The sequence below is a fragment of the Theropithecus gelada genome, chromosome 15, assembly GCF_003255815.1.
Source record: "Theropithecus gelada isolate Dixy chromosome 15, Tgel_1.0, whole genome shotgun sequence".
Lineage (NCBI taxonomy): Eukaryota > Metazoa > Chordata > Mammalia > Primates > Cercopithecidae > Theropithecus > Theropithecus gelada.
This window is the reverse complement of record NC_037683.1, coordinates 82006942-82032285: the sequence shown is the minus strand read 5'-3', so window position 1 is coordinate 82032285 and position 25344 is coordinate 82006942. Positions and strand designations below refer to the sequence as shown.

The 25344-nt window shown below is 41.3% G+C and overlaps 1 protein-coding gene and 1 long non-coding RNA gene across 2 annotated transcripts; both read left to right on the top strand.

Moving 5' to 3' along the window:
* The first annotated feature begins 12080 nt into the window (after positions 1-12080).
* Positions 12081-15129, top strand: LOC112608390. The gene is made up of 4 exons (XR_003115987.1): positions 12081-12124; positions 12519-12638; positions 12730-12853; positions 15067-15129. It is a non-coding gene; the product is annotated as an uncharacterized LOC112608390 (long non-coding RNA).
* Positions 15130-17759: 2630 nt separating this feature from the next.
* On the top strand, positions 17760-23624 carry TMEM252 (transmembrane protein 252). Its single transcript, XM_025359940.1, has 2 exons — positions 17760-18090; positions 21148-23624. The coding sequence occupies exons 1-2, from the start codon at positions 17813-17815 to the stop codon at positions 21380-21382; spliced, it is 513 nt and encodes a 170-aa protein (XP_025215725.1). The 5' UTR covers positions 17760-17812; the 3' UTR covers positions 21383-23624.
* Positions 23625-25344: the final 1720 nt, after the last annotated feature.

Below are 25344 nucleotides of genomic sequence, written 5' to 3'. Positions count from 1 at the left end.
CCTTCCTGTTTATAGACCTGGCACTGGCCTGAGAGTGGAAGAGACACAAATAACACAAAGAAGTGTGAGAATGGGTCACACTATTCTGGGTGTCACTAAGTCACATCTATGAATGTGTATTCTGCTGAACAGCGATATAGTGAAGTCAGGTTGAGAGTGAACCACGTTAGAGATTGGATTTGCCAGGACATTACTCTCAGATGAGTGGTAAAATCAGAGCCCTAGTGAACACAGGCTTCTGCTCGGCAGGTGAACTTCAGCTGGAGTTCACAGCCATTTGGACTGCTAAATAGGTCCAGAATATTTCAAATGGCAACAGTCCACTTTTAGACAATCAGGTATCCTTTTTAAGGATATAAAATTACATTGGTCACCATAATTGTTTAAAGAAGTATCTTTGACACAGCTTCCTTCATCTGTCTATTCAATAAATAATGACTATGCCATCATTGCTGAGTATCAGATCCTGGGCTTGGAGCTATGAGTAACCAGGTGAAGAGGGGAGACAGAGTCCTTGCCTCGATGGGGCTTGTAGTGTCAGATGGAATCGAGACCTTACAACAAATAAATGCTTACAGTTGTTTTGTGTGTTATTCCGGGAGGACTTAATCTTATTCAGGAAACAAGGAAGACCTCCCTAAGGAGGTAATAGCCTTCTGAGACTTCAGTGAATAAGGGGGAGTTGGATACATGAAGAGATGAGGGGAGAAGAGAATTCCTAGAAAGAAAAGCACCTCCAAAGTCCCAGCTGTGAGAGAGTGTGGCACGTATGAAAAGCTGGGAGCAGCCCCAGACAGGAAACAGTGAAGGCTAGGCAAGGGAGACAGTCAGGGACCTTTATAAAAGGCATTCCATGACAGATTTTTTTTTTTTTAATGTAGTTTTTGAGACAGGATCTGGCTCCATCGCCCAGGATGGAGTGCAGCGGCACGATCTCAGCTCACTGTAACCTCTGCCCTCTGGACTCAAGTGATCCTTCCACCTCATCCTCCCAAGAAGCTGAAACTACAGGCTTGCCTCCATGCCTGGCTAATTTTTGAATTTTGGGTAGAGGTGGGGTTTTGCCAGTTACCCAGGCTGGTCTTGAACTCCTGGACTCAAGCGATCCTCCCATCTAGGCCTCCCAAAGTGCTGGGATTACAGGCGTGAGCCACCATGCCTAGTCCCATGACAGGTTATTGATTTGCAATTTCCCCTTATATTTAAATAGGAAAGTGACATGGCTAATAGATCCCTCTGTCTGCAGAGGGAAGAAAGAATTGGAAAGAAGGAAGAGATGACATGGGGAGGCGAGTTAAGGAAGTGAATGTCCTTGTCCAGAAGTGGGATGACAGTGGTTTAGATTAGGATGATAGTGTGTAGAGGAGATGGGTAAAAGGTATTTCAAAATTACATTTTGGAGAGGTGAATGGGAGTGAAATAAACAGCATTTGGAGACAGAAAATGTTGAATGTGATGGAGAGGGAAGAGCCAAGAATGACTCCCAGAGTTCCAGTTTCCTTAGTTTGGGTAGATGGTAGTGTCCTTTCCTAATGCAAGAAACATAGGAGGAGGAGATTTGGAGTGGGCAGTGGCATGAGGATGGGGGCAGCTTGAAAGGGGACAATGGTGAGTCTGGCTTTGATTTTCAATTGCTCCAAGCTTTCTGAGTGAACATGTTGAGTAGACAGTTGAAGACATGGGCTTGGAACTGACAGATAAATATAGAAGATATACAGAATAGAGATTTGAGAGTCATAAAAATAAATGAGGCCACAGGTACCTGTGGCTCCCTAGATTTTTTGAAGGGGATCTACAATGTAAAATGTGTTTTGCATTACACATGCACACTCCATAAATGAAGGTTAGCCTGAACAATTCTTAATCTGGCCATATGTGATGTTCAATCATATGCTATTATTTCTCCTAATGCTGGTGACAACATTCCACATTGATTTAATGATCCATCAGTGAGTGGCTACCCATAGTTTGAAAGGTCTAATTTAGAGAATGCAGAATGAGAAGAGAAAAGGGGCCAAAATAGAACCCTGAGGAACTCCATTGTGTAGGGGTCAACTAGAGAAGGCGGTGCCTGAAAGAAGATAGTAAGGCTCCAACGGAGAGCTGAGCAGAAAGAACCCAGGGACCAGCAAGGTCTTTCCTTACATTTGTAAGATGAACAAAGCAGTTCTGAGGATCGCCAGGTAACTTCCAAAGAGAGGAAGCAGTAAAGTTTCTACCTTGGGCTCCAGCAGACCAAGGAAGCTCTTCCTAAAAGCTCCCACCAACCTTCCCTTTTGTTTCATTCACCAAGATTGGTGACACAACTAGGTCCAAGCCAGTAACTGGCAAAAAGAGTGGAATGACCACACTTGGCTCAGGCTGATTAAAGTCCTCACTCTTCGAGGCTGGGAAGGGGTGATGCTGCCTGAGCACAGGGCAGGGTGAACACCTGAACCTTAAGGCTCTCATTACAGGAAGGAGTTAGCTTCCTTGGGAAGGGGAAGCTGTTGCCTGTACTCCTTGCTACTTAAAGTGTGGCCTGGGGAGCAGCAGCATCAGCGTCACCCGGAAGCTTGTCAGAGATGCAGAATTTCCAGTTCTACTCTCTTCCTGCTGAATCAGAGTCCGCACTTTCTTGAGATTCCCCAAATGATCCATGTGGCCCGTGTGAGAAGCCCCGGCCTAGACGCCAAGGGGGCCCACAGTGACTGCTGTGTTGACTCAGGTCACCCTGCTCTTTGTCCATTCCTCGTCCCACTTGTACTTCCATCACAAATCCCACAGCGCTATATATGCTTTGCAAGGTTTTGCTCCATTAACAAGTCCTCTTTCATTTTCCACAGAAGGAGGCAGAGTAGGGTCTTAGTGTAAAGGCAGCAACCTTCCAGCTATGACTAGCCCGGGCCATCAGCATTGTTCCTTTCAATTACCCTGTTTCTGGGAGGCATGAAATTCTAGCCCAGGGCTGACAATGTCACTTGGCTGCTGAAAAGTTCCATGTTTAACAACTCTAGGTGGGGTTTGGGGGTTTTGTTGACTTGATTTTAAATTTATTTATTTCTTTATTTATTTCTTGAGACGGAGTCTCGCTCTGTCGCCCAGGCTGGAGTGCAGCGGCGCCATCTCGGCTCACTGCAAGCTCCGCCTCCCGAGTTCATGGCATTCTCCCGCCTCAGCCTCCCGAGTAGCTAGGACTACAGGCGCCTGCCACCACTCCCGGCCAAGTTTTTGTATTTTTAGTAGAGACGGGGTTTCACTGTGTTAGCCAGGATGGTCTCGATCTCCTGACCTTGGGATCTGCCCACCTCAGCCTCCCAAAGTACTGGGATTACAGGCGTGAGCCACCGCGCCCGGTCAATTTTTTCATTTTTTAGTATAGCTCCTTTTCCTCAGTGCACAGAATTGCATGCTCTAGATTAGAACTTCTATACACAGGGACTGCGAGGCAACCCTCACTCTGAGGCCCCAGAAACTATTAAGTATTAGAATAAGCTTGCATGCAGCAAGTTCTCTCCAGTATTTGAGGCTCTGAGGCTTTAAGAGACACACAGAGGGCCTAGGAAATGTTCAGAGAAGAACAAATTTGCTTAGAGAATGGGAGGACCAAACCTAAGAGGGAATGTTAAAATCATTCATATACCTTAGGCTCAAGAAAGGAAGAAAAAGAAGTAATTAAACATGTACAATTAGATAACATTTTACTGAGGCATCACCCAACTAGTTCTCTTCAGTAATATTTGCTCTTTCTTTCTTTAAAAAAATCAGTTGTGCATACTCAGAATTTGATAAATTATGAAAGGATTAACATATAATGCCTTCCTTGACTTTCTTCCTACCCATACATTCATTCATATTTATTGATTACCTGTTATGTACCAGACACTCTGTTCTGACAATCTTGTTATTTTGCTCTACTTAGCATGAGAACATATTCTTCTAAAAAAACCATAAATGTGTCAAGATGGAAACATTAATCAATTTGAGACAACATTTCTGATGTAGTTCTAATAAAATGTAGCGGTTTCAATATAAAGGGCACTGTGTCCTTGTGTGGCATTCAGACTTTTATACTCTGTCCCCAGATGACTTTTCAGTCTCTTGTTTCCTTCCTAGTCTCATTTACCTGCCAGTCCTCTCCCATCAATCCACTCATCTTTGCCTTGAACTCACCAGACCCTTTCATGCCGTTCCCTTAGTTTAAGTACTTTTCTCCCTAAAGTACCTTTTGATGCTTTAAAACCCTTTAAGCTTTAAGAGTGCATCTGTAGTATTCTCTGCAAAGGCTTCTGGAGTCTCACCATTTTAAGTTAATCATTCTTTCCTCTGTCTTCCTTGAACATGATGCTTCTACTACAGTTTCACATTTACCTGCTTTGCATTATGGTTGTTTGCATGGCTCATGGTAAGTTTTCAAAGGACAAAGAGCATATCTTATTCTTTGTGTTCCCTCCAGCACTTAGTTACATTCCTGGTGAGGTAGAATTAATAGTGCCCACCAAATCTTTCTAGCTATTTGAATCTTCTGGGCCTACAGTAGATTTACCCTTCTTGGTCTCCTGTGGTTGGTTGGGGACATGTGGCCAGTTATTGCTAATGAGTTATAACAAAGCGATGTGTGAACCCTCTGGGCCAAAATTGTAATCGTCAATGCAAGACCCTTCAGTGTCATCTATTCTCTTGGCTAGTGTGACTATTCATGTTCAGGAAAACAGCTACTCCCTCAGCTGCATCCTAAAGTGAAGATAAGGTCAACTTAGAGCAAAGTTTTAGCTGACCTATGATGGACTCTGTGAGAGAACAAGGAATACATCTTTGTCGTTTAAAACCATGGAGATATGAGGTTGTTTGCTACAAAGCAAATCCTAGCTGATCCTGATTGATACACTTGTAAATGACAGGTGTTTGATAAATACTGTGAGTCTAAAATATTTTGCAAATCTATTAGAAGCAGTAATTAATAACTAACATCAATTATAAATGTATTAAGAAAAATTGCAAATGTTAAAATCAGCTGTGCAGAGAGGCATTGTGATGTAAGATGAAGAATGTTGGACATAGGGTCAGCAGGGATGTGTTTGTAAAGTGACTCTAAATGACCTTGAGTAGGTCACTGATTCTCTCAGGACGCAGCATCCTTCAGCCTTGAAGGGAACTTATTTACGTTGCAATATTGTTGTGAGAATTAAAGATAGCAAAAGTAAAATTGCCTGGTACACGGAGGTACTTGGTACATAATTATGATTGTTTTAGGTGTATTTTTCATATTGGACCACGTGAAACATAAGAAACATGAGAAACTGTACATAGTTCAATTTAAACCAAGATATTCCTTGCTAGTCTTTCCTACAGATCAGCAGCAATTTTCTCCCTCCTTCCTTCTTCTACCCATTTTTCAAAAACTAAAATGTGGGCCCCTATTGATTTTTTAAAAATTAATGAACATTGTATATGTATATGAAGATATAATAATTTATGTCTAAGTCTCATTCAGAGAAAAAAATATTGTTAATGAATTATTCAGCTTCTTCTTGGGCTAGACATTAGTGACTCACATTAAATAAACAGATGCATTGAAAAAAAAAAAAGAAAGAAAGAGAAAAAAATAAGACCCAGGATTTATTTTTAAGCTTTTGTGACTAGACAATGGGAATCATCTGTTTTTGAGGCACTCAATTATATTTGTGAAATTTTTTTAAAATGTGAGCTTGATGATAAATCTATGTGAGGATAATGTTCACTACTTGATTATACTCCTGGCTATGAGGAGTCATTACTTCAGTCCCTCAACATAAGCAGAGCATGACTCATCTTTCTGAGGCAGTAAATAGCAACTTGGGTAGATCAGCACCATCTTTATACTTCTTAGAATACCTTTAACTTAGAAACACATCCCCTCAGAAATACTTTATACACATTGTGACATGTGCTGAAAGAAACATGGTGTTCCAAAGATAGGTTCTTGTCTCTAGGGCTCTAGTAAGGGGGAGGAAAATCTCAACAACCATATTTTCCAATTCAGCTAAGGATTCTGCTTCTGCAATAGCAGCACAAAAGGAAAGCGGGAATAAAATCAAAATGATTTTGCAAAATGAATGAGCAGATTTAATCCTCCCCTATTTCCGAGTCAAACTTACTCCCTTTTTTTTCCCCATCCATCCCCTCTCTTAAGTTTCTGCCTTGGTCCTTACCTATTCTACTGAAAAAAAAAAATCAGACTGAATCATGAAGACTTATAGAGCTACTATGTGCCAGGAATTTCAATTTGTCTTAAGGATCTACAGTGCTGACATTTTTTCTCTTCTCAAGGACCTTATTTAGTGTGGAAGAAATAAAAGAATATGAGTAATTATTCTTGAGTATGATAAACAGTGAAGATTCATTCAAAATATAATCATTGAAAATACTGTTTTCAAAAAACGCATGTCATTATAGTAAAAAAGCAAAATACAAAATTACGTATACAACGTGATCCTAATTTTGTAAACAATACCCACTCATATCCTCATATACTCAGAAAAAAAATGGGGATCGAATTGGCAGGCTGAACACATCAGTCTACTTTCCCCCCACCCTTCAAATTCCATTAAAATACCAAACAAGAAAAGTTACAATCAAAGATCAGAAATTGTGAAGATTTCCTGGTATACAGACCAAGGACAGAATTGACTGACAGAGAAATCAAAGCAGAAAAAGACCAGAAGGAGGTTACTGCAAAGGTCAGGGCTGTTTTGTGCACTAATGTTCTAGAGAAATTTCAAGCTCAGGATTAACTTGTACAGTGCAGGGAGGGGCCTTGTCAGTAATTATGTGATCAATAAATTAAAAGATTGCATTATGGGCTGGGCGTGGTTGCTCATGCCTGTAATACCAGCACTTTCGGAGGCTGAGGTGGAAGGATCACTTGAGCTCAGAAGTTTAAGACCAACCTGGGCAACATGGCGAAACCCTGTCTCTACTATAAACACATACCCACACACGCAATTCAAGAATTAGCCGGGTGTGGTGGTGTGCGCCTATGGTCCCAGCTACTTGGGAGGATGAGGCAGAAGGATTGCTTGAACCCAGGGAAGTCCAGGCTGCAGTAAGCTATGACCATGCCACTGCACTCCAGCCAGGGTGACAGAGCAAGACCTTGTCTCAAGAAAAATAAAACATAAAATCAAAAGATTGCATTATGAATTGCCTGGCCTGTTATGATCTTCCCATCACTCTCACGTGCCGCATTTTTGGCAAGAGTGGTGTTTGCTCTCTGGTTAAAGCCTCAGTAACTGCTTTAAACAGTGAACCTGGGGAGTTTCCTATCAGAAGGGCTGGCTCTGGACAGAGAAGCAGAGCAGAGTTGAGTAACTGACATATACAACAAGGCGTGGCCGGAGGAGTGGTGGGAAGAAAAGGAAACCATTAGCTGCTTCTGACTGTGAGAAGTTCCCAGAGCACTTATGCTGGGGAGAGGAACCCCGCCCACATCAATCAACATGATCTACCTGAACACCTGCCAGCTTCTACCCCAACACTCTAGAGGATTATGGCTCCCATAATCAGAACTTTCATTCACTGGGGTGACTGTCACAGCCATAAAATAGAAAAAGAAATAATTGGATTTCTGGATTATTGAAAATACAATCACTGTTACTTTAAAAATCGGGCAGAATACTCAAATAGATGCAAATAAGTATTAAATTAGCAAGCTGGAACATGGGGTCTGACTTTTCCAGGACACAGTGCAAAGAGATAAAGAGAGTTCCAGAAGCTCCTACATCTACCAAAAGGGTTTGTAAGGAAGGGAACTCTGCCGCCCAGGCTGGAGTGCAGTGGCGTGATAATGGCTCATTGCAGACTTGACCTCCCTCAGCAGCCCCGTCCCCAACCTCCCCACCCTGAGTACCAGGGACTACAGGCACACCACCACACCTGTCTGATTTTTATATTCTTTTGTAGAGATGGGGTTGCCCAGGCTGGTCTCGATCTCTTGGACTCAAGTGATCTGCCTGCTTTGGCCTCCCACAATGCTATGATTACAATATCCCATATTCTCACTATCCATAAGACTACTGAATGCATATTAGGATTTATTTGTGGATTTTGTGTTTGTTTTGTTTTTCACTAGAGTCTTTCCCACTGAGTGAAAATATTGCAATTTAAATTTACTTAGAATTTTTTCTTATGGCAAGCAATCAAGCTGATAAGAAGTTAGGTTCATTTGTTACCTTTTTTAAAGACAAATTTTAAGGATTGCTTTGTTTTTTAGTTTTGATTTAATTTGGTTTTTAATTATGTAAAATATGCATATAGTTCCAATGTTATAACTATTTTAAAGACACATTCAAATAAGTCTGTCTTCCAATTGCATCCTTCCTACCCTGTTCCCTCCCTCCTCCTAAAGGTAACCATTTTAAAAATTAATTTTATTTGATACTCTCATTGTTTCTTTTTGAAAATATTGACATATATTCATACATATTTGTATCTCCTCCTTTTTTATACTATAAACTTTGTTAATTGATTTGTTATCTTATCAGTATACTCTAGAGGACATCTTAGTAATACAGAGATATTACTCATTCCTTTTTACAACTGAATAGCATCGTGACGTGTGAATGTACCTTAGTTTATTCAACTGGGCCCTTATTCATGGCCATTTGAGTGTTTTCAGTTTTATGTAATTACAAACAATGCTGCTACAATAAGTAAATCTGTACATTTAAAATTTTGTATTTTTGCCAATGTACCTTTGGTATATATTTCCAGAAGTGTGATTTCTGGGTCAGAAGGAAAAATGCAAATGTAAGTTTGCTAGCTGTTGTATTCCCACTTGTGATATATGAAGGTCTTTGCCCTGCAGCCTTGCCAACAGAGTGTGTTGTCACACTGAGATTTTTGCTGATCTGATAGGCAAGAAATTGTATTTTTACTTTCCTTATTATAAGTGAGGTTGAACATGTTTTAATTGTTTAAGGGCTATTTCCTATTTCTTTTAAAATCACTTATATGTTTATATATTTTGCTCATTTTTATATTAGGTGAAATTACTTATTATTTGGAAATAACTGACACTAAGAGCATGGCATATAAAAATGTGTGTGATTTGGGTCAAGGTGACACAATGGGTGGTGCTAATTATATTTATTAGAAAATAAGATTGGAGATAAATTAAGCATACTACAAAAAGGATGACAAAACAGTCATTAAACATAGACTAATGAAGTCATTAAAGATTAAAGCAAAAACTGCTGAATCATAAAACTAATAGAATTGTTTAAAAAGGCCTGATTTACTGAAGATACTACCCCCAAATGACAAAAAATCCCAAGTAGACTAGAGTAACTTCAGAAAATTATGAAATATAAATTTATAAAACAAAATAAAGTCTTTCTTTAAAAAAAGCCTTAATGATTATAAAACTAAATGCTGACTCTTAAGATCAATACATGAACAAGTAGTTTAGAAAAATCTATTGAAATAGCTATGGGTAGTCTCATCAAAAAAAGAAAAAAGGAATAAAGACACAAATAGCAATTGTGAAGAATTGGGAAGGTGATATACCTAGAAAATTAGATGAGATTTTAAAATTATAATTGAATACTGCATATATTATAACCATATATTATATTATAAGTGAATGTCGTGTGTGTGTGTGTGTGTGTGAACAGAATTGGAAGGCATATAAGTGGAATTTTTTTAAGGAAATTGTAAATTTAAAAAATAAACTTCAGGAGAAGGGATAACCTTAAAACCTTTAGGAGAATTTGAAAAACTAATTGAAGTTTACCATAAAGAAATGGTGCCAAGGATATCCCCCCTTCTGCCCAGGAGTTTGAAAGCCTGAAAGAGCATTGCTCTCATCTAACAACCAGAAAATGCCTGATAATCTACAAAAATCATAACGTTTCTTGACTCCATCAGAGAGCTGAGGTTACAGGGCAACTGAATAGCTTCAATCTAAGGAAAGACAGGAGCCTCCAATGGAAGCTGGGACACAAGCCCTGGCTCTCCTATGACGGGGCCCAGGAATAAGAGACACAAATGTCATACAAGACAGTAAGAATAATTCAGCTGAAGTTTTAAACTAATTGTTAGATGCCAAGTGTGGGCGAATGTGGGAGTACAGAAACACTGGGAGCTGTAGACATGATGGTGCTTTACACCCACTTCTGGGCTCTTCTCCCATGGATCTCCACCCAGCTGCTGCAGGAAAGTGTCAAGCCCCAGCTGGACTCTGTTAAGCTGCTAGAGTTGGGAGGTGGCAAACTCGCTTTCCCCCAGGGCACAGGTGAAACCCATGTGGCTGGGAAAAGTGAAAAGAAAAAGCCTTCTGTCAGGGAGGATCAGGAAACTATCCTGAGGTCAGATTGTCAGAGGAAACTAATGCTGGAGAAAGGGTAGGTTCACTGAGAAAGCCCCCGTCTCCAACACCAGGATCTTAAGGCCTACATAAGACTAAAGTGGATCAAGACAACAGAGAAACCCCCTCCCCCTACCACCCAGCTAGCAAGCACCAGGTAATAAGCATAGTCTACCGCTGAGGGAATAGGCAAGAGTATGAAGACCCACCCTCCTCAGGTGCAAGTACTCAGTGAAGGTCTAAAGTTGAGGATAGAGGAGAAACATGGAGAAAAACCCTTCAGCAAGCCATCCCTCACCCCAAGCACCGGTTAATACCAGAGGAATTTGAAGCCAGTAGTGCACTGAAGGGAACCATAATAACAACAAAACCCAGACTCAGCTCAACTCTTTACTAGATTCGCTCAACTCCCTACACCGAGAGGTGAGCAATGGCAGAGTTGTGCCCATGTTCAGGTATGGCATATCTACTATTTATCTCAGTCTCTACTGTCCTACACAGTACCTAGCAGTCAATAAAAAATTACCAGGAAAAAAAAGTAAGGAAATAAAAGGTCTTGGACCCAGTGATTTTATGAGTTCTACTACATCTTCGAGCAACACATATTTTGCTATCACTTAAGCTATTCAAAAGTATTAAAAATAGGAAGTGGTGAAAAGGGAAACAGAATATTACAGAGAATTTTGTAAAGTGGGCACAGAACCTGCTTCATATTTACAAGTCCCTGCCCATCATGCCAGGTGGTGTCAATGCAGGCAGATTCTGCCCTGGCTTGAGGCTTCTGCTTTGATCCAAAATGGCCACAGAAGTGTGGTCTTCTTTCAGTTTTCCAAGGATCCCCAAATAAATTAAATTTGTTCTGGTTTATTTGTGGATTAAATTGACCTCTCTCTAGAACAAAATGTATCTTCCTGTTTGTCCGAAAGACAGGACCAAATTTCCTCACCACAACTTTATTTACAGAAACAGGCTGCTGCCCCATGAGCCATATTCTGCCAATTCGATTTTTTAAAACATTGCTGGAAAATATGATTTGTCTTGATTACTGAGTTCCACCCTCCCCACCCCTCAAAATCCCCAACAAATTTCACACTCTAGGCAAGTGCCCCGTGGTTCCACCTAGTCCTGGTCTCCACAGAGTCCCCGGGCCCGGAGACCCACTAGGTTCTGCCCAGGGTGAGTGGGGCCTCAGTGCTGCTCTCACATCAGCTTACCTTACTGTGCCATGCACTTTGCAAGAAGCTGTTCTTTGCCAACCAAAAAAAAAAAAAAAAAAAAAAAAAACCTTCATATAAATCTTCTCCTGACTGGGGGAAAAGGAGGGGTGGGTGGAAGGTTTCAAAAGCAAAGAAAACAAGAATGGGAAAGAGGAGGAAGTGGCCAGTGCTCAGTGAACCCTCAAGTGTGAAAGGCTAATCCAGAAATCACTCAGTAATCACCACCATGAAATCAGGCAGGGCTGACATCTCTTGCTACACATATGCGCACCTTCCCTACCTCCCACAAAGCCTCACTTCCTAAACCAAAGTGACCTTCTGAAATCTGGCCAGTCTGCCTCAGCTCTTGGCCCCATGGCCCTCCTATGCAACAACTTCTACACACCATTAGTTTCCTTCCAAAGTCCCCACCAACTTCTCATTCACAGCAATACTCTTCCTGTTTTCAAAACAAGGGTATTGGACCATGTGCCTGGTAAACGGAAACTAGAGTGCATAGGCCTGTGAGACGTTCCAAGGCATTTGTGTATTGCACAGGAGAGTTTGAAAGAAGGGTGAGGTTTGGGGGGCTCTGATGTGCAAGGTAAGGCACTCAGTGTTCAGAACAATCCTCATGGGTCTGTCATGCTCAAAGGAACAGTATTGAAAGAGTGATTATGGTTTAAGATGATTTGACTGTCAACCCAATAACATGTTGTTGCTTATTGCCATGTCAGACACTTCTGCTGATTGGTGAATTTTTAAGAGGAAGAATAATAAGCAAATAGACTAGTTTAAAAGCAAGGGATCATTTCCTTGGTGGATCTCTTGAGAAGGAGATGGAAACAGCGATGGGGGACTTTGGCTTGGCCTCCACTGGGTCCCAGAACTTTTCTCTCTCTAGAGGTGTGAGCCATACTCCTCCAGCGTATCCATTTTCCCATCAGTTCCATACTGTGTGTGAACTTCGGTGAATCATCAGTCTCTCTCTTCTGCAGTGTTCCCACCTTTAAATGGCCCCTTACTCTCATAATCAGTGCTGAGTAGTGGCAAGGGGGAGAAAGTGGAAAAGTTGGCATGGGAAAGAAGGCAGATCCAGAAGATAGGATACAGCTCAGGTAAAGGGCCAAAGGCTCCTGAAATGACTCTTTAAGGCAACTTCTTAGTGTTCGACTGCCTCTTTATTACATTCTTTTTATTTTGCCCCAGCCCTGAAAATGGGGCCTGATTTTCTCTTCTGTTATCACAACTGCTCTTCTGCTAGGGTTTCTTCTACACCTTCAAGATGGCTGAAGAACAAGATGCTTTCTCTCCATGTCTGTGCTGTTTCACTGTGAGTAAAGCAAGTGTATGTCTACTTTCATTTCCTTTTCAAAAATGTTATTACTGCTAGTCAGTGTGGGGAAAGAGGGCATACTGCAACATAAATAGGAGGGAAACTGCAAGTAATAAAAATTGTTTAAAATTACAAGTAATTGGTTTTAGTGACTCTTGGTCATTTTTGAGGCACAAAAGGGGAATAATGCTTATACAGCAGTGAGCCATGTGGTTTAGAACTGAAGCAGAAAGAAGACATTCATGCAACCAACAATCATGTGAAAAAAGCTCAACATCACTGATTATTAGAGAAATGCAAATCAAAACCACAATGATATACTATCTAACACCAGCCAGAATGGCTATTGTTAAAAGTCAAAAAATAACAGACGCTGGCAAGGTTGTAGAGAAAAAGGAATGCTTATACATTGTTGGTGGGAGTGTAAATTAGTTCAGCCATTGTGGAGGACAGTGTGGTGATTCCTCAAAGACCTGAAGACAGAAATGCCATTCAGTCCAGCAATCCCATTGCTGGATATATACCCAAGGGAGTATAAATCATTCTATCATAAAGACACATGCACACATATGTTCATTGCAGCACTATTCACAATAGCAAAGACATGGAATCAACCTAAATGCCCATCAATAATAGGCTGGATAAAGAAAATGTGGTACATATACACCATGGAATACTATGGAACCATAAGAAAGAACAAGATCATGTCCTTTGTATGGATATGGATGGAGCTGGAGGCCATTATCATCAAACTAACACAGGAACAGAAAACATATTTACTGCATGTTCTCATTTATAAGTGGGAGCTAAGTGATCAAAACACATGGACACAAAGAAGGGACCAACAGACACTGGGTCCTATTGGAGGGTGGAGGGTGGGAGGAGGGAGAAGATCAGGAAAAATAACTAATGGGTACTAGGTTTAATACCTGGGTGATTAAATAATCTGTCCAACAAACCCCCATGACACAAGTTTACCTATATAACGAACCTGCACATGTACCTCTGAACTTCAAAGTTAAAAAAGTGGGCACGTACCCGATATAGATATAGCTTAATATATAATCTCCATATATGTATGACTACACTCATAGCACATATTACAAAGCACACAAAAAGTAAAGATCAAATATTTTCAGAAAAAAGAAAGTATGCACAACAATGACAACCTTCATAATAACTCTTCATAATAACACATGATAACAGCGTCTTTTGCTTACAGTACGATGTTGGTTTTGTGTTATTACTGTAAAGTACAGTGGTGGTTTACTTACACTGTAAACCAGTGTAAGTAAACCAGAACTGTCTCAAGATGCTATGATGCTCAATTGTGTTAACCAGTTTATAATAAGTCAACCTAAGATTGATGATGGCAAATGAATTTCCAGGTATCCAAATAAATTTGAGGGTGAAGTGTAGTTCCTAAAAACTATGCTGATCTCTGTTTTTATCTGCAGCGTTGTATGTTATTTGACAATGAGAGGGAACACACTATCTTTTCAACCTAATTTTTCTTATAATTAAAATTACCATTTTAAGCATTGGTAATTTTTTACCAGCAAGTAAAGTTTTCTTTTTTTTTTTTGTTTGAGACGGAGTCTCGTCTGTCGCCCAGGCTAGAGTGCCCTGGTGCGATCTCGGCTCACTGCAAGCTCCGGGTCCCGGGTCCGCGCCATTCTCCTGCCTCAACCTCCAGAGTAGCTGGGACTGCCCATCACCACACCCGGCTAATTTTTTGTATTTTTAGTAGAGATGGGGTTTCACCGTGTTAGCAAGGATGGTCTCGATCTCCTGACGTCGTGATCCACCCGCCTCGGCCTCCCAAAGTGCTGGGATTACAGGCCTGAGCCACCGCGCCCCGACGCGAGTGAAGTTTTAATTACTCATAATAAAGTTTTATGATGGGCAAAAAGAGGAACTGAAGCAGAGTCAAGTTAAAAAAATTGCAATTATTTAGTAATGTATATTTAATAATAAACATAAACATACAAAATAACCTCAACAGTATTTCTCTTTCTTTTGCCTTTTAAATTTGTTTATTTACTTTTATTTGTACAGATTTAGGAGGTATTTCAGGTACAGTTTTATTACACAGATAGACTGTGTAGTGTTCATTAGTATTTCTTAGTCATTTTGAAGAAATATGGCTCCCTGTGATACTTCATATTTCCATGTTGATTTTTTTTCCTTTTCTCATCTACCTCCCACAGATGCTGCAAATGTTCCCAGCCCTTTCCCCTTGATGCCCAAAATAAATTCCTCAAATACCCTGAGCCCAGTAACTATTCTTAATTTCACGTAAATTTTATGTAAAGGGACTGAGTCTTTCCATCCCCCTGCCACTTCCTGGATTTTGCTCTTCCATACCTAATTTCTCACCAAAACCACACCACCACCACCACCACCACACTGCTGTGGAATGACAGGAGCCTCCTCAAAGGGCATTGGAGGGGAAGGAACCGTCTGGCAAACTAGAAGGCAATGGTTCTAGTGTACTTTATTGGCATGAAGGAGGAAAAACTACAGAGAAACTTATTTGCTCATATGTTCATGTGATCACAAGAATGAGGCCTGGCCTGTCATAACCCCAGTCTAATTTCTGCCTCCATTTTTGTCTAAAACAGAGAAGCCCAGCTGTCTGATGGGCAGTTCCCATTGAGAGTACTCTTCCTCCGTCACCTGATTCCTAACATTATGCTGGGACTTTACCATTTACCTGTTCCTGGGACCCAACTCCTAGTGCAGACATTTCAGCTGGGGGTCCTGGGTCTTCCACAGATTTTTGGAATGATGACAGCATTGATAATAACAATATTGGTGAGGGTGATTACAGATAACCTTCATAGGGCACTCTCTGGGCCAGGTACTGTGATAAATACTTAGCACTGATTGTCTCCTCTGATTTTCAAAGTCTTAAGAGAATTTTTTTAGTTATCTACTACTGCCTAAAATATTGCCACAAAACTTAGCATATTTTTAAAATATACATTTTTTAAACTTTTGACCTCTTTTATTTGTTAAAATAGTCACATCCACATAACATGAAATGATTTGATCATAATGCATTCGTTGATTATGGCTCTTGCCATCTTGTGGCATCTAGGATCCTGGCTGAAACATCTTATCTCACAGCTTCTGTGGGTCAGGAATCCGAGTATGACTTACCTGGGTCCTCTACTTCAGGGTCACTTAGTCAAGGTGATGCTTGGGAGTAGAGTCATCTCAAGGCTCAGCGGGACGAGGATTCGATTCCAAGTTCACGTGGTCATTGACAGGATGCAGTTCCTTATGGGCTGATGGACTAAGGGCCTCAGTTCTTCACTGACTGTTGGCCAGAAACTGCCCTCAATTCCTTGCCTCATGGGTCTCTCCAATATGGCAGCTTCCTTCTTCAAAGGGTGCAAGCCAAGAGGGCAATAGAGAGAGTCTGCTAGAAAGATGAAAACCACAATCTTGGGTAGCCTCCATGGAAGTAACTTCCTAACACCTTTACCATATTCTATTGATTAAAATCAAGTCACTAGGTCCAGCCTACACTCAGGGGAGAGGATTACTTACACAAAGACATGAATATCAGGAGGTGGGATCCTTAGGGATCATCTTAGAAATCTTCTATCTCATGGTTTAGAGAAGGAGGGAATAAGAGCTGTTTTAAGATTACAAAGACAATATCAAGACTAGAAGATCAAGGTAGTTCAAGGTTAAAACTGAAGCTAATAAAGGTAAGGGCTAAGGGTTGGAATGGAGAAGTGCCTTATATAGTTTTTGATCCATAGTGTCTTCCTAATATCCATGTCTCCCAGCCCTAACATGAAGGTAGAGCTAAGGAGATGGTGGGTATGAGACTAAAGGTTATATGAGGGATTACTAGGTCATGGCACAAAAAACTGCTTCTCTCATTGGGAAAGTAAATGGAAAACAATGGTAATTGAGTAGTGGAGTGGAACAGCCGCAAAGAGGAACTGAAGCTATCTTGAGTAAAAGCAACCCAGGGTTCCTATGGGTTTTGGCAGAGACATGCCACAGTATCAAATAAAAAAGGGCAGAGCCGGGGCATACACCAAGTCTGAAATAAGCTATCCACAATCAAAGACAGTCAAGCTAAAGAAAACAAATTCCAGCCAGGAAACAGAAGGCTGGCGTTGGAAAGATTTTTTGAGGCAATGCTACGTAGAGCAGAGGTGTGGAGGAGAGGACAGGGAACATTTTTAGCAGCATCCTCTAAAATGAATTATATTTCATATGTACTTTTTGAAGGCGGAAAGATTGCAGGAATTACAGGCCCCAAATCCCCCCAAATTCCCGAGGCTCTGACTGTTATAGTCCTTCTCTCCAGCACTCTCCTTCCCCTCCCACTCAAGCTCTTCATCTTGTCAACAGAGCAGGAATCGCGGAGTTCACATTCTGAACTTTTGTCTTGGAATTATTCCAGTATCATAGTGTGGGGGCAATAAGTGGGGATTCGTTGAGGGAGGCAAGACAAACATGTTAACAACCTTGAAGAAATGCCTTTTTAGTACAGAGAAAGGGAGAAGGAATCAGGAAGGGATTTCTTACCAAACCACAAAGATCGTTCTTTAAAGAATGCTAACTTCTCCAGCTTTTAGTGGGGAATTGCCCTCCATGGGGATTAAGAGACCAGTGCCTTTTAATCAAAGGAGGGCCAAACTGGGAACAGCTGAGTGTCCCACCCAACTCTTAAGAGCAAAACAGCTACACGAAGCCACTCCTTCCTGCAGTATACAATGCTGTTTTTTGGCTGATTCTCCGAGGATATTACAGTTACTTTCAATGGTTAATGAATAGCTTCTAAGTGCCTGTTTCATTTAATTGTCCAAAGGCCAGTGGGTCCCAGAGCGTATAAAGCTGCAAGCTGGCTAATGAGCTCATTCTCTTGGAGCAAGCAGGGAAGCAGAGGAGCGGCAGGGTCAGGTGCTGGGTTCCTGAGGTGCAAGGATGCAGAACAGAACTGGCCTCGTTCTCTGTGCTCTTGCCCTCCTGATGGGTTTCCTGATGGTCTGCCTGGGGGCCTTCTTCATTTCCTGGGACTCCATATTCAACTGTCAGGGGAGCCTGATTGCGGCCTATTTGCTTCTGCCTCTGGGGTTTGTGATCCTTCTGAGTGGAATTTTCTGGAGCAACTACCGCCAGGTGACGGAACGCAAAGGAGTGTTGAGGCATGTGCTTGGACAACACCTTGCTCATGGGGCCCTGCCCCTGGCCACAGTGGACAGGTACTTGCTGACAAGCAGAGGGACCAAGGAGGGCTGAGATGGTCTGAGCTGTGTTAAGATCTGAGTAATTTCTGATCCTACTATGGAGCGACTTGCATGTCCCATGGGCTGTCTAGAACCAAAGCTTTATTGTCAGGGAATTACTCTGGGGTTGTTATTAGGAAGAATGGTGTCACCTTTGGGGGAAAACCATGATATAGGGGCAACTCATCTCAGAGAAACCCTACCACCACCCCCAGTGAAAACCCACCTAAGCCAATTTAGAAACCCAGGCTCATTTGTTTTATCATGGCAGCTGTCATTAATTAGTGGCAGGTGATGGTTTGTTACTTCCCATAACCAGGTTCTAAGGTTCTAAGGAAAGCAAGTCGCAGACCAAATTCTGCCACACAACAAATGAGGAAACCAACATAAAATGAGTCCTGGAATCTCTGTGAGCTCAGAGAAGTCCCGGTTTACTCTCCTTTTAGGTGTTGTGATCTCATCTTGCGTAAAACATTCCTTCAGGGTAAGGTGATAATATTCTAGAGGTAAGATTCATTCTATCTCGCCACCTCACACCTTAGGATAGTTATCATCAAAATACAAAACCAAACAGCAAGTGTTGTTGAGGATGTCAAGAAACTGGAATCCTGTGCATTGCTGGTGGGAATGTTAAAATGGGGCAACCACTGTGGAAAACAGTGTGGAGATTCCTCTATACATTAAATATAGAATTATCATTTTATCCAGCAATTCTGCATTCTGAGTTTACACACAAAAGAACTGAAAGCAGGGATTCAAATGGATGTTTGTACAGCAATGCTTGTAGCAACATTTATTCACAATAACCCAAAGGTGGAGACAGCCCAAATGTCCATCAATGGGTGAGTAGATAAACAAAATGTGGTATACACATGCAATGGAATATTAGCCTTCAAAAGGAAGGAAATCCTGGCACATGCCACCACTTGGATGAACTTGAAAACATTATGCTAAGTGAAACAAGTCAGGTACAAAGGACAAATATTGTGTGATTCCACTTATATGAGTACCTAGCGTAGTCAAATTTGTAGACACAGAAAGTAGAACAGTGGTTCCAGGGGCTGGTGGAAGGAGAGATTGGGGACTTATTGTTTAACGAGTACAGAGTTTTAAGGTGATGGTTGTAGAGCAACATGAGTATATTTAGTGCCACAGAACTATACACTTAAGAACAGTAAATTTTATGTTATATATATTTTACCACAAGAAGAAAAAAGATTAAGTTAATCTTATGGTCAGCATCAGGCAACAAGAAACCTCCTAATTCTTGGCTAGCCACAGGACCATTTAGGGATAACACCCTAGGCATCATTCTCAAGATACAGGCTACAAGACTATAAATTATTTTGCCCTCTTTGTGCAAGAGTAGAAAATATCTAAAATATTTTAGCCACTCTACGTATCTTGAATACAAGTAATCTTACCCATGAAGATCCACTTTCAGCATCCTTTATGCTACTTAATAAGATAAGTATGAAAACCAAAACTTATTTACAGTGTTATACTAACCAGCAGAGTTTCTGGGTTTGATTAAAAATTATGATAAATGAAGTGATTGTAGAAGATGCCTCTAGAGTGATGATTTCTTTTTGTATAAATGTTAGAGGACTACCTCTGGAGTGTGAATTTCTGATACATGTAACTGATTGCCTTTAGGATATAGCTCAAATGGACTAACACATGCATAATATTACAGTATGCCAAAATGTTTGAAAGTCAATTATGGACATCGTTACACCCCCATTTTACTGCCTCTTCTCGCTGCATATAATTAGATGCTCATCCCACACAGAATGGCTAGCAAGTCAGCCTGGGAAGTCACATTTCTCCAAAGCATTTGCACTCAAAATGGATACCCAGGTTGAGATATCAAAGCAAATGGGTCTCCAGTGATGGAATTCAGGGGACTGGGAATGTGGATGGCAGTTGAAGGAGGGTGGGGTTGGGAGAGGTAGCTGGGATTTGGGGTAGGCAGCAGTCATCCTGGAACCTTTCAAATCACTCCAGGGAACAGCTCACCTTTCTGTGTAAAATGCCTTTACACATGTGCCCCATGACTCAGCCTTGGCTATTCCGAGTGAAGGCTGAGATTTATGCCTTACAGTAGACAACTTCTTCAGCGACTGGCTTTGGGCCTGGTAACATTTGGAATGGAGTTGTGGCTACAAATGGCAGTCCCTGTTCTGTTGTGGTTACACACCATAAACACTCCCTGTAGGCACTGGAAGGATGGCTCTATAAATACACAACTCAGCTGAGCTCACCGGTCTCTCTTCCTCTCCTCTCCCCCTCTCCCAGATTCATTCATGATGGAGAAGCCAGGTGGATTTAGCAATTAGCAATGCTGGGCAAGATGGCCAAGAGTACATCAGCCCCCGAACGAATGGCTGCTTTAGCCTACTGTCATAGAAAGGGTTGCAATTGAAATCTGCATAAAGTTGTCAGTTGGTATCATGTAAGAAATGAGTATGCTTGTATGTTTTCTTTGAAACTAGCTACTGAGTCTTGAAAGGGTGTTAGGATAGAGATGGGGCATCTAGTATAGTTCAGGGATCAGCACAAAGTTGGTTTTCATTCATTATTTTGTTGACTGTGATGATCAGAGAAAGTGAGTGCAATTGAGGGGATGATGCCATGTGAGAAAGGGAGCAAGGATGTGAATGGACTAAGTACTCGGTAGAGAGAAGTTCCCTTTCCAAAGCCCCCACCTCCTCTACTGTTGACAAGGATCTCACACTGAATGGCCCTGTTTCCATGAGTGAATGAGCAATAGAGAAGGAATGGCTTGGCATAACCCACTGGGAAAAAAATATGACTAGAGGCAGGCATCCTGTGGCTGATAAAAAGGTTCTTTTGGAAGAGCAGCACATTTTTAAAAAACTGGTGATGCCAGTAAGAGGTACATCTGTTTCAAAAATCCATGTTTCTTAACAGTTTAGCTTTGCACAATTTGAGCTGAGAGAGGCAGCCGTCTGCCTCTTTGGCATTAATGCCTAAATAACGCATGCATATTTGTGCTGTTTTGTCCCCTAGGCCAGACTTTTACCCTCCAGCTTATGAAGAGAGCCTTGAGGTGGAAAAGCAGAACTGTCCTGCAGAGAGAGAGGCCTCTGGCATTCCTCCACCTCTATATACAGAGACGGGCCTAGAATTCCAGGATGGAAATGACTCCCACCCAGAGGCCCCACCATCTTATAGAGAGTCCATAGCCGGCTTGGTGGTGACAGCAACCTTAGAGGATGCCCAGAGGCAAGGCCAAGAGTGCTGAGGCAGAGAAAGCTCTCCAGCACTCATGATGCCGCCGCTGTGGGGGAGCAGCTACTGATGATAAAGGCAAACAAGGGACTGTGGAAGGAAAAGCCACACCAGGGACCCCACACAAGAGCTTGGGGAGGGGATGACAGCCCTGAATTCCAGACATAATTGACCATGCCAGGGCAGGGCAGGCCAGGGGCCCTGGAAGGGTGTGGCCAACACCAAGCAGACATTTCAGAGGATTCACACTAATCCTAACCCCGGCAGGCCTTGGGTCTCCAAAGGTGTTACTCTGAGAGCTCTGCTTACAGAGATTCTTTCTGCTTCTACTCAATTTCCCTCCCACCACCTCATCTCCAGCCAGGGAGGAATAGATGCTGGTTGTCAGGACAGCCACATGCCTTCCTGTTCTATATCACCTAGTAACCTCAAAGGGAAGGTTTGTTATTTAATTTATGGATTGTTCAGCCTTTGGTGTTATTAGCTTGTTTGCTAGTTGCCTCCAGCTGACCATACAACCAGAGTGAGGCAGTACTTCACATCCTGGGACATATGCCCTTGGAACCCATGAATGTTATTTTGTATTATTTTATTTTCATGATGTGTATTTTTTCTATGTAAAAGGAAAATGACTGTAATATTTGCCTTCAAGATGGTTCAAACACAAAATGTTAAATGAGCTGTTTTTTAAAAAGAGGTCCTTATGCAAACAGACGTGATAAGATTGCTTATAGACCCAAATGGAATAGACAGAATAGTTAATTCATAATACATGGAATTCCGGGTATAGGGTGGAATTTGTACTGGCCATGGATGATATTATACCACTTGATATAAATCTTATAAAGTTTAAAAAATATTTATATGTAATTCAAAGAATTCCCTTATAAATCTCTAAAATTTGAAAGAAAAGAAACTCTAATGGTGTATGTTCATCATCAACAGAAATTTCTTGTGTCTCAAGATACAGATCTTGACTTTTAGACTCAGGACATTCATTTTTCAATCTGATGGTTTCTCTTCAACTTTATTGTATTTTATTGTTTTGTGTTTTAAATACAAGAGGACAAGTCTGGTTGCAGGGTGGTAGAAAGAGGTGCAGCCTGATGCTTTTGAACTTGGGCCAAGGATCTTCATCTCTCCGGCCTCAGTTTTCTCCTCTATCAAGTGAGGCATTCATGCTGGCTTCACAGGTGTGGAATGCCTGTTATATGGCAGGCTCTGTGCCATGAGCTTCTCATGCATGTTAGCCCCCATTCCATCTTTAAGAGATAGGCACTATGATTATTCCCATTTTACAAGTGCATAAAACTGAGATTTTGAGAAGCTAAGAAACTTTTCCAATAACACAATGACTTCTAGGAGGGTGAAGAAGGGTCCCTAGAGGGACATGGGAGGACTGGCTTACTTCATACTTGTGAGCTAGGTAGCCCTGTCTAACTTCTCTCCTTCTAGGAGACGGTTTGGATTTCTCTCTCCCTTCAGAAAATGGGCTGTAACAGAAAGTGGAGCCCCAGGGTTGCTGCAATATCTTAAAGCCCTTGGAGAAGCAGCAGAGATTGCTTTAAGGTTAATCGGCTTCTTTTAAAATATGCAAAATGTCCTCCAGGTTTTCTGCCTAGAAACTGGTCCCTCGCCTCATAGCATAGCTTCCCCCTGATCGTTACATGGATGATGAAGAATGATTCACAATGGAGACAGCCCTTGGTGAATGGGCACAGGAAGGGCTTTAGACAGTCGGTGAGAAGGATGTAGATCATTCAAAGAGGAAGAGGGTGGTCAAGATGGGATGGAGCCTCCTTTGTGGGCTCCTCTTCTCCATCATTGCTGAGTGCATAGATAAAGTGTATCCTGACAAATGCAAAAGAAGCTTCATAAAAGGAAATCCTTGTCCATGAAGCATGAATTTGGGAATCTGTTATTTAAATCCTTGGCATTGACGGCATAAAAATATGAAGGTCACTCATGGTTGTCCAATAAGGAAGTGATCATTTATTAGTAATGTATATTTATTATTCCTCTCTTGTCATCTCTTTCTATCACTCTACTAAGAGAGTTAGCCTGAAATTCTCCCTGGTGGTCTGAGCACATTCACTGACTTGAACAAGCACCATCATTGGTCTTTTCTCCAGAGTTTGCATTTGTAATAGATGGTTTTTCCAACTACTGGTAGTCAAGAGAAACAAATGTTGATTTTGGTTTACATAAGAAATAGTTTTAATCTATTTACTGCAATAAATTTTGTGCTTAAATTTTTCTTTTGCTATTTTTTTTGCATCAGAAAAAAAATCAATAAAAGACCATAGTTCAAAGTATTATCATCTGGTTAAACTAACAGTGTCAGAATGAGTTGATCTTTCTGCAAACCCAAACATTATTGAACTCTAACTATTGATCTGGAAAATAACCTGGGTGTATCTTTTTGAAAATAAAATGCTAATAGTTATTTGTTGATTTAAGCATATATACTCTGAATCATGTGTCAAGAACAAGGGTAGAACACAAAGCAAATTCTACATTTGAGAGACCCAGCAATTAAAATCCACTGGACAAATCAGACAAAAGTATCTGATTGCGGTTCATAATACTATATTAGTCATCCCCTAGATGATTCACTCAAGGTAAATAGATACTGCCTCTGCTCTTCCTTCTCAGGTTTATAAAATTAATGGTCATGGACTGGAAACCACAGTTCCATGAATGACAGGGAGAGCACTTGCAACATAAGAAAGTGAAAAGAGAAAAATCCCTACTACAAGTCTTTGCTCATTCTCTTCTCTCAATTGTGGATGGTAGGTTCACATGTCAATGGGGAAGGGAAGTTCTCAGAGTTGAAGACCCTCCAGTATTGTAATCTCATAATGTCCCTTTGAGCAGAAAGTTTGAGTAGGCCTTACCACCACTCCAGAAGGTAAGGATAAGGTCAGTTATCCTCAATTATAGAATAAGTTATACTGCATCTTTTGCATATCTGAGATGTACTGTGTTCATTTTCGACCCTCCATGCAAAACCTTACCATTGCTTTTAATGACACTCCTATCTATCATTTAAGATTCTATTTAAATATACTGTCTTTGGTGAGGCATTGCTCTAGCTCCCCTGCATTGCAGGGCACATATTAGGTGCAAACAGGCATGGAAAGATGATAAAGACATGGACTTATAATCTATATCTTCTCCATATTCTGTAAGGTTCCATGACAACCTAGGCTGACTCACATACCAAGTGGGCTGTCAACTGCATGGGCTATTTCTTCTAGTAAGGACTCCAGCTGGTCGGAGTGGAACAGACATTCTGTAAGCTCTGCTGCTTCGGATAATCTCTTGCTGTTTGTAACTGTCAAAGGGCCAAAGACTGATTTACTGGCAGTTACATTATTTCCAAAGGCACACAGTTTCTCAGACCTTTCTATACTCAGGGATGGGAAGCTCCTTAAGACAGGTGTCTGGGATTTCAGTGTCCACATGTTTTGAGAGTATCCAGTGCGTGATCCAGCAACGGAATGGAGTCACACAGTTATATCATTACCAGCTCCTGCAGATGCTTTTCAAATTCCCCACACCCATATGAATGTCAAAGTAAATCCCATGCCTTACACTGATCCATGGGACTGTGCATGAAGCTGAGACTTCCTGTGCAGAAAGCCTGCATGTCACATGCAAGCCCTTCCGCCTATAATGTCATGCAACACAATTTGTCCTGCAAATACTGTGGATGTATACTGCACTCAGATCAGTACAAGTTGATAAACGATCTCATTTTAATAATGACTGCCTATCTATTTTCAAGGACATTTAATAAACTCAAGATTCCTGGGTGACGCAAAACAAATTTTTGTTCTGGGGGACTGGCTAACGCCTGGAAGGATATTTAGCGTGTTTGCTTTCCTACTACTGCCACTAAATGCCTCTCTGGCAAATACACACACATTTCCAAACACCCGCCCTGGTTGAAAACCAGCATGTGATGTATCG

Coding starts and splice junctions, on each gene's coding strand:
- TMEM252 (XM_025359940.1), top strand. CDS start 17,813: ATGCAGAACAGAACTGGCCTCGTTCTCTGTGCTCTTGCCCTCCTGATG. Junction 18,091..21,147: donor CCCCTGGCCACAGTGGACAG/GTACTTGCTGAC, acceptor TTTGTCCCCTAG/GCCAGACTTTTACCCTCCAG.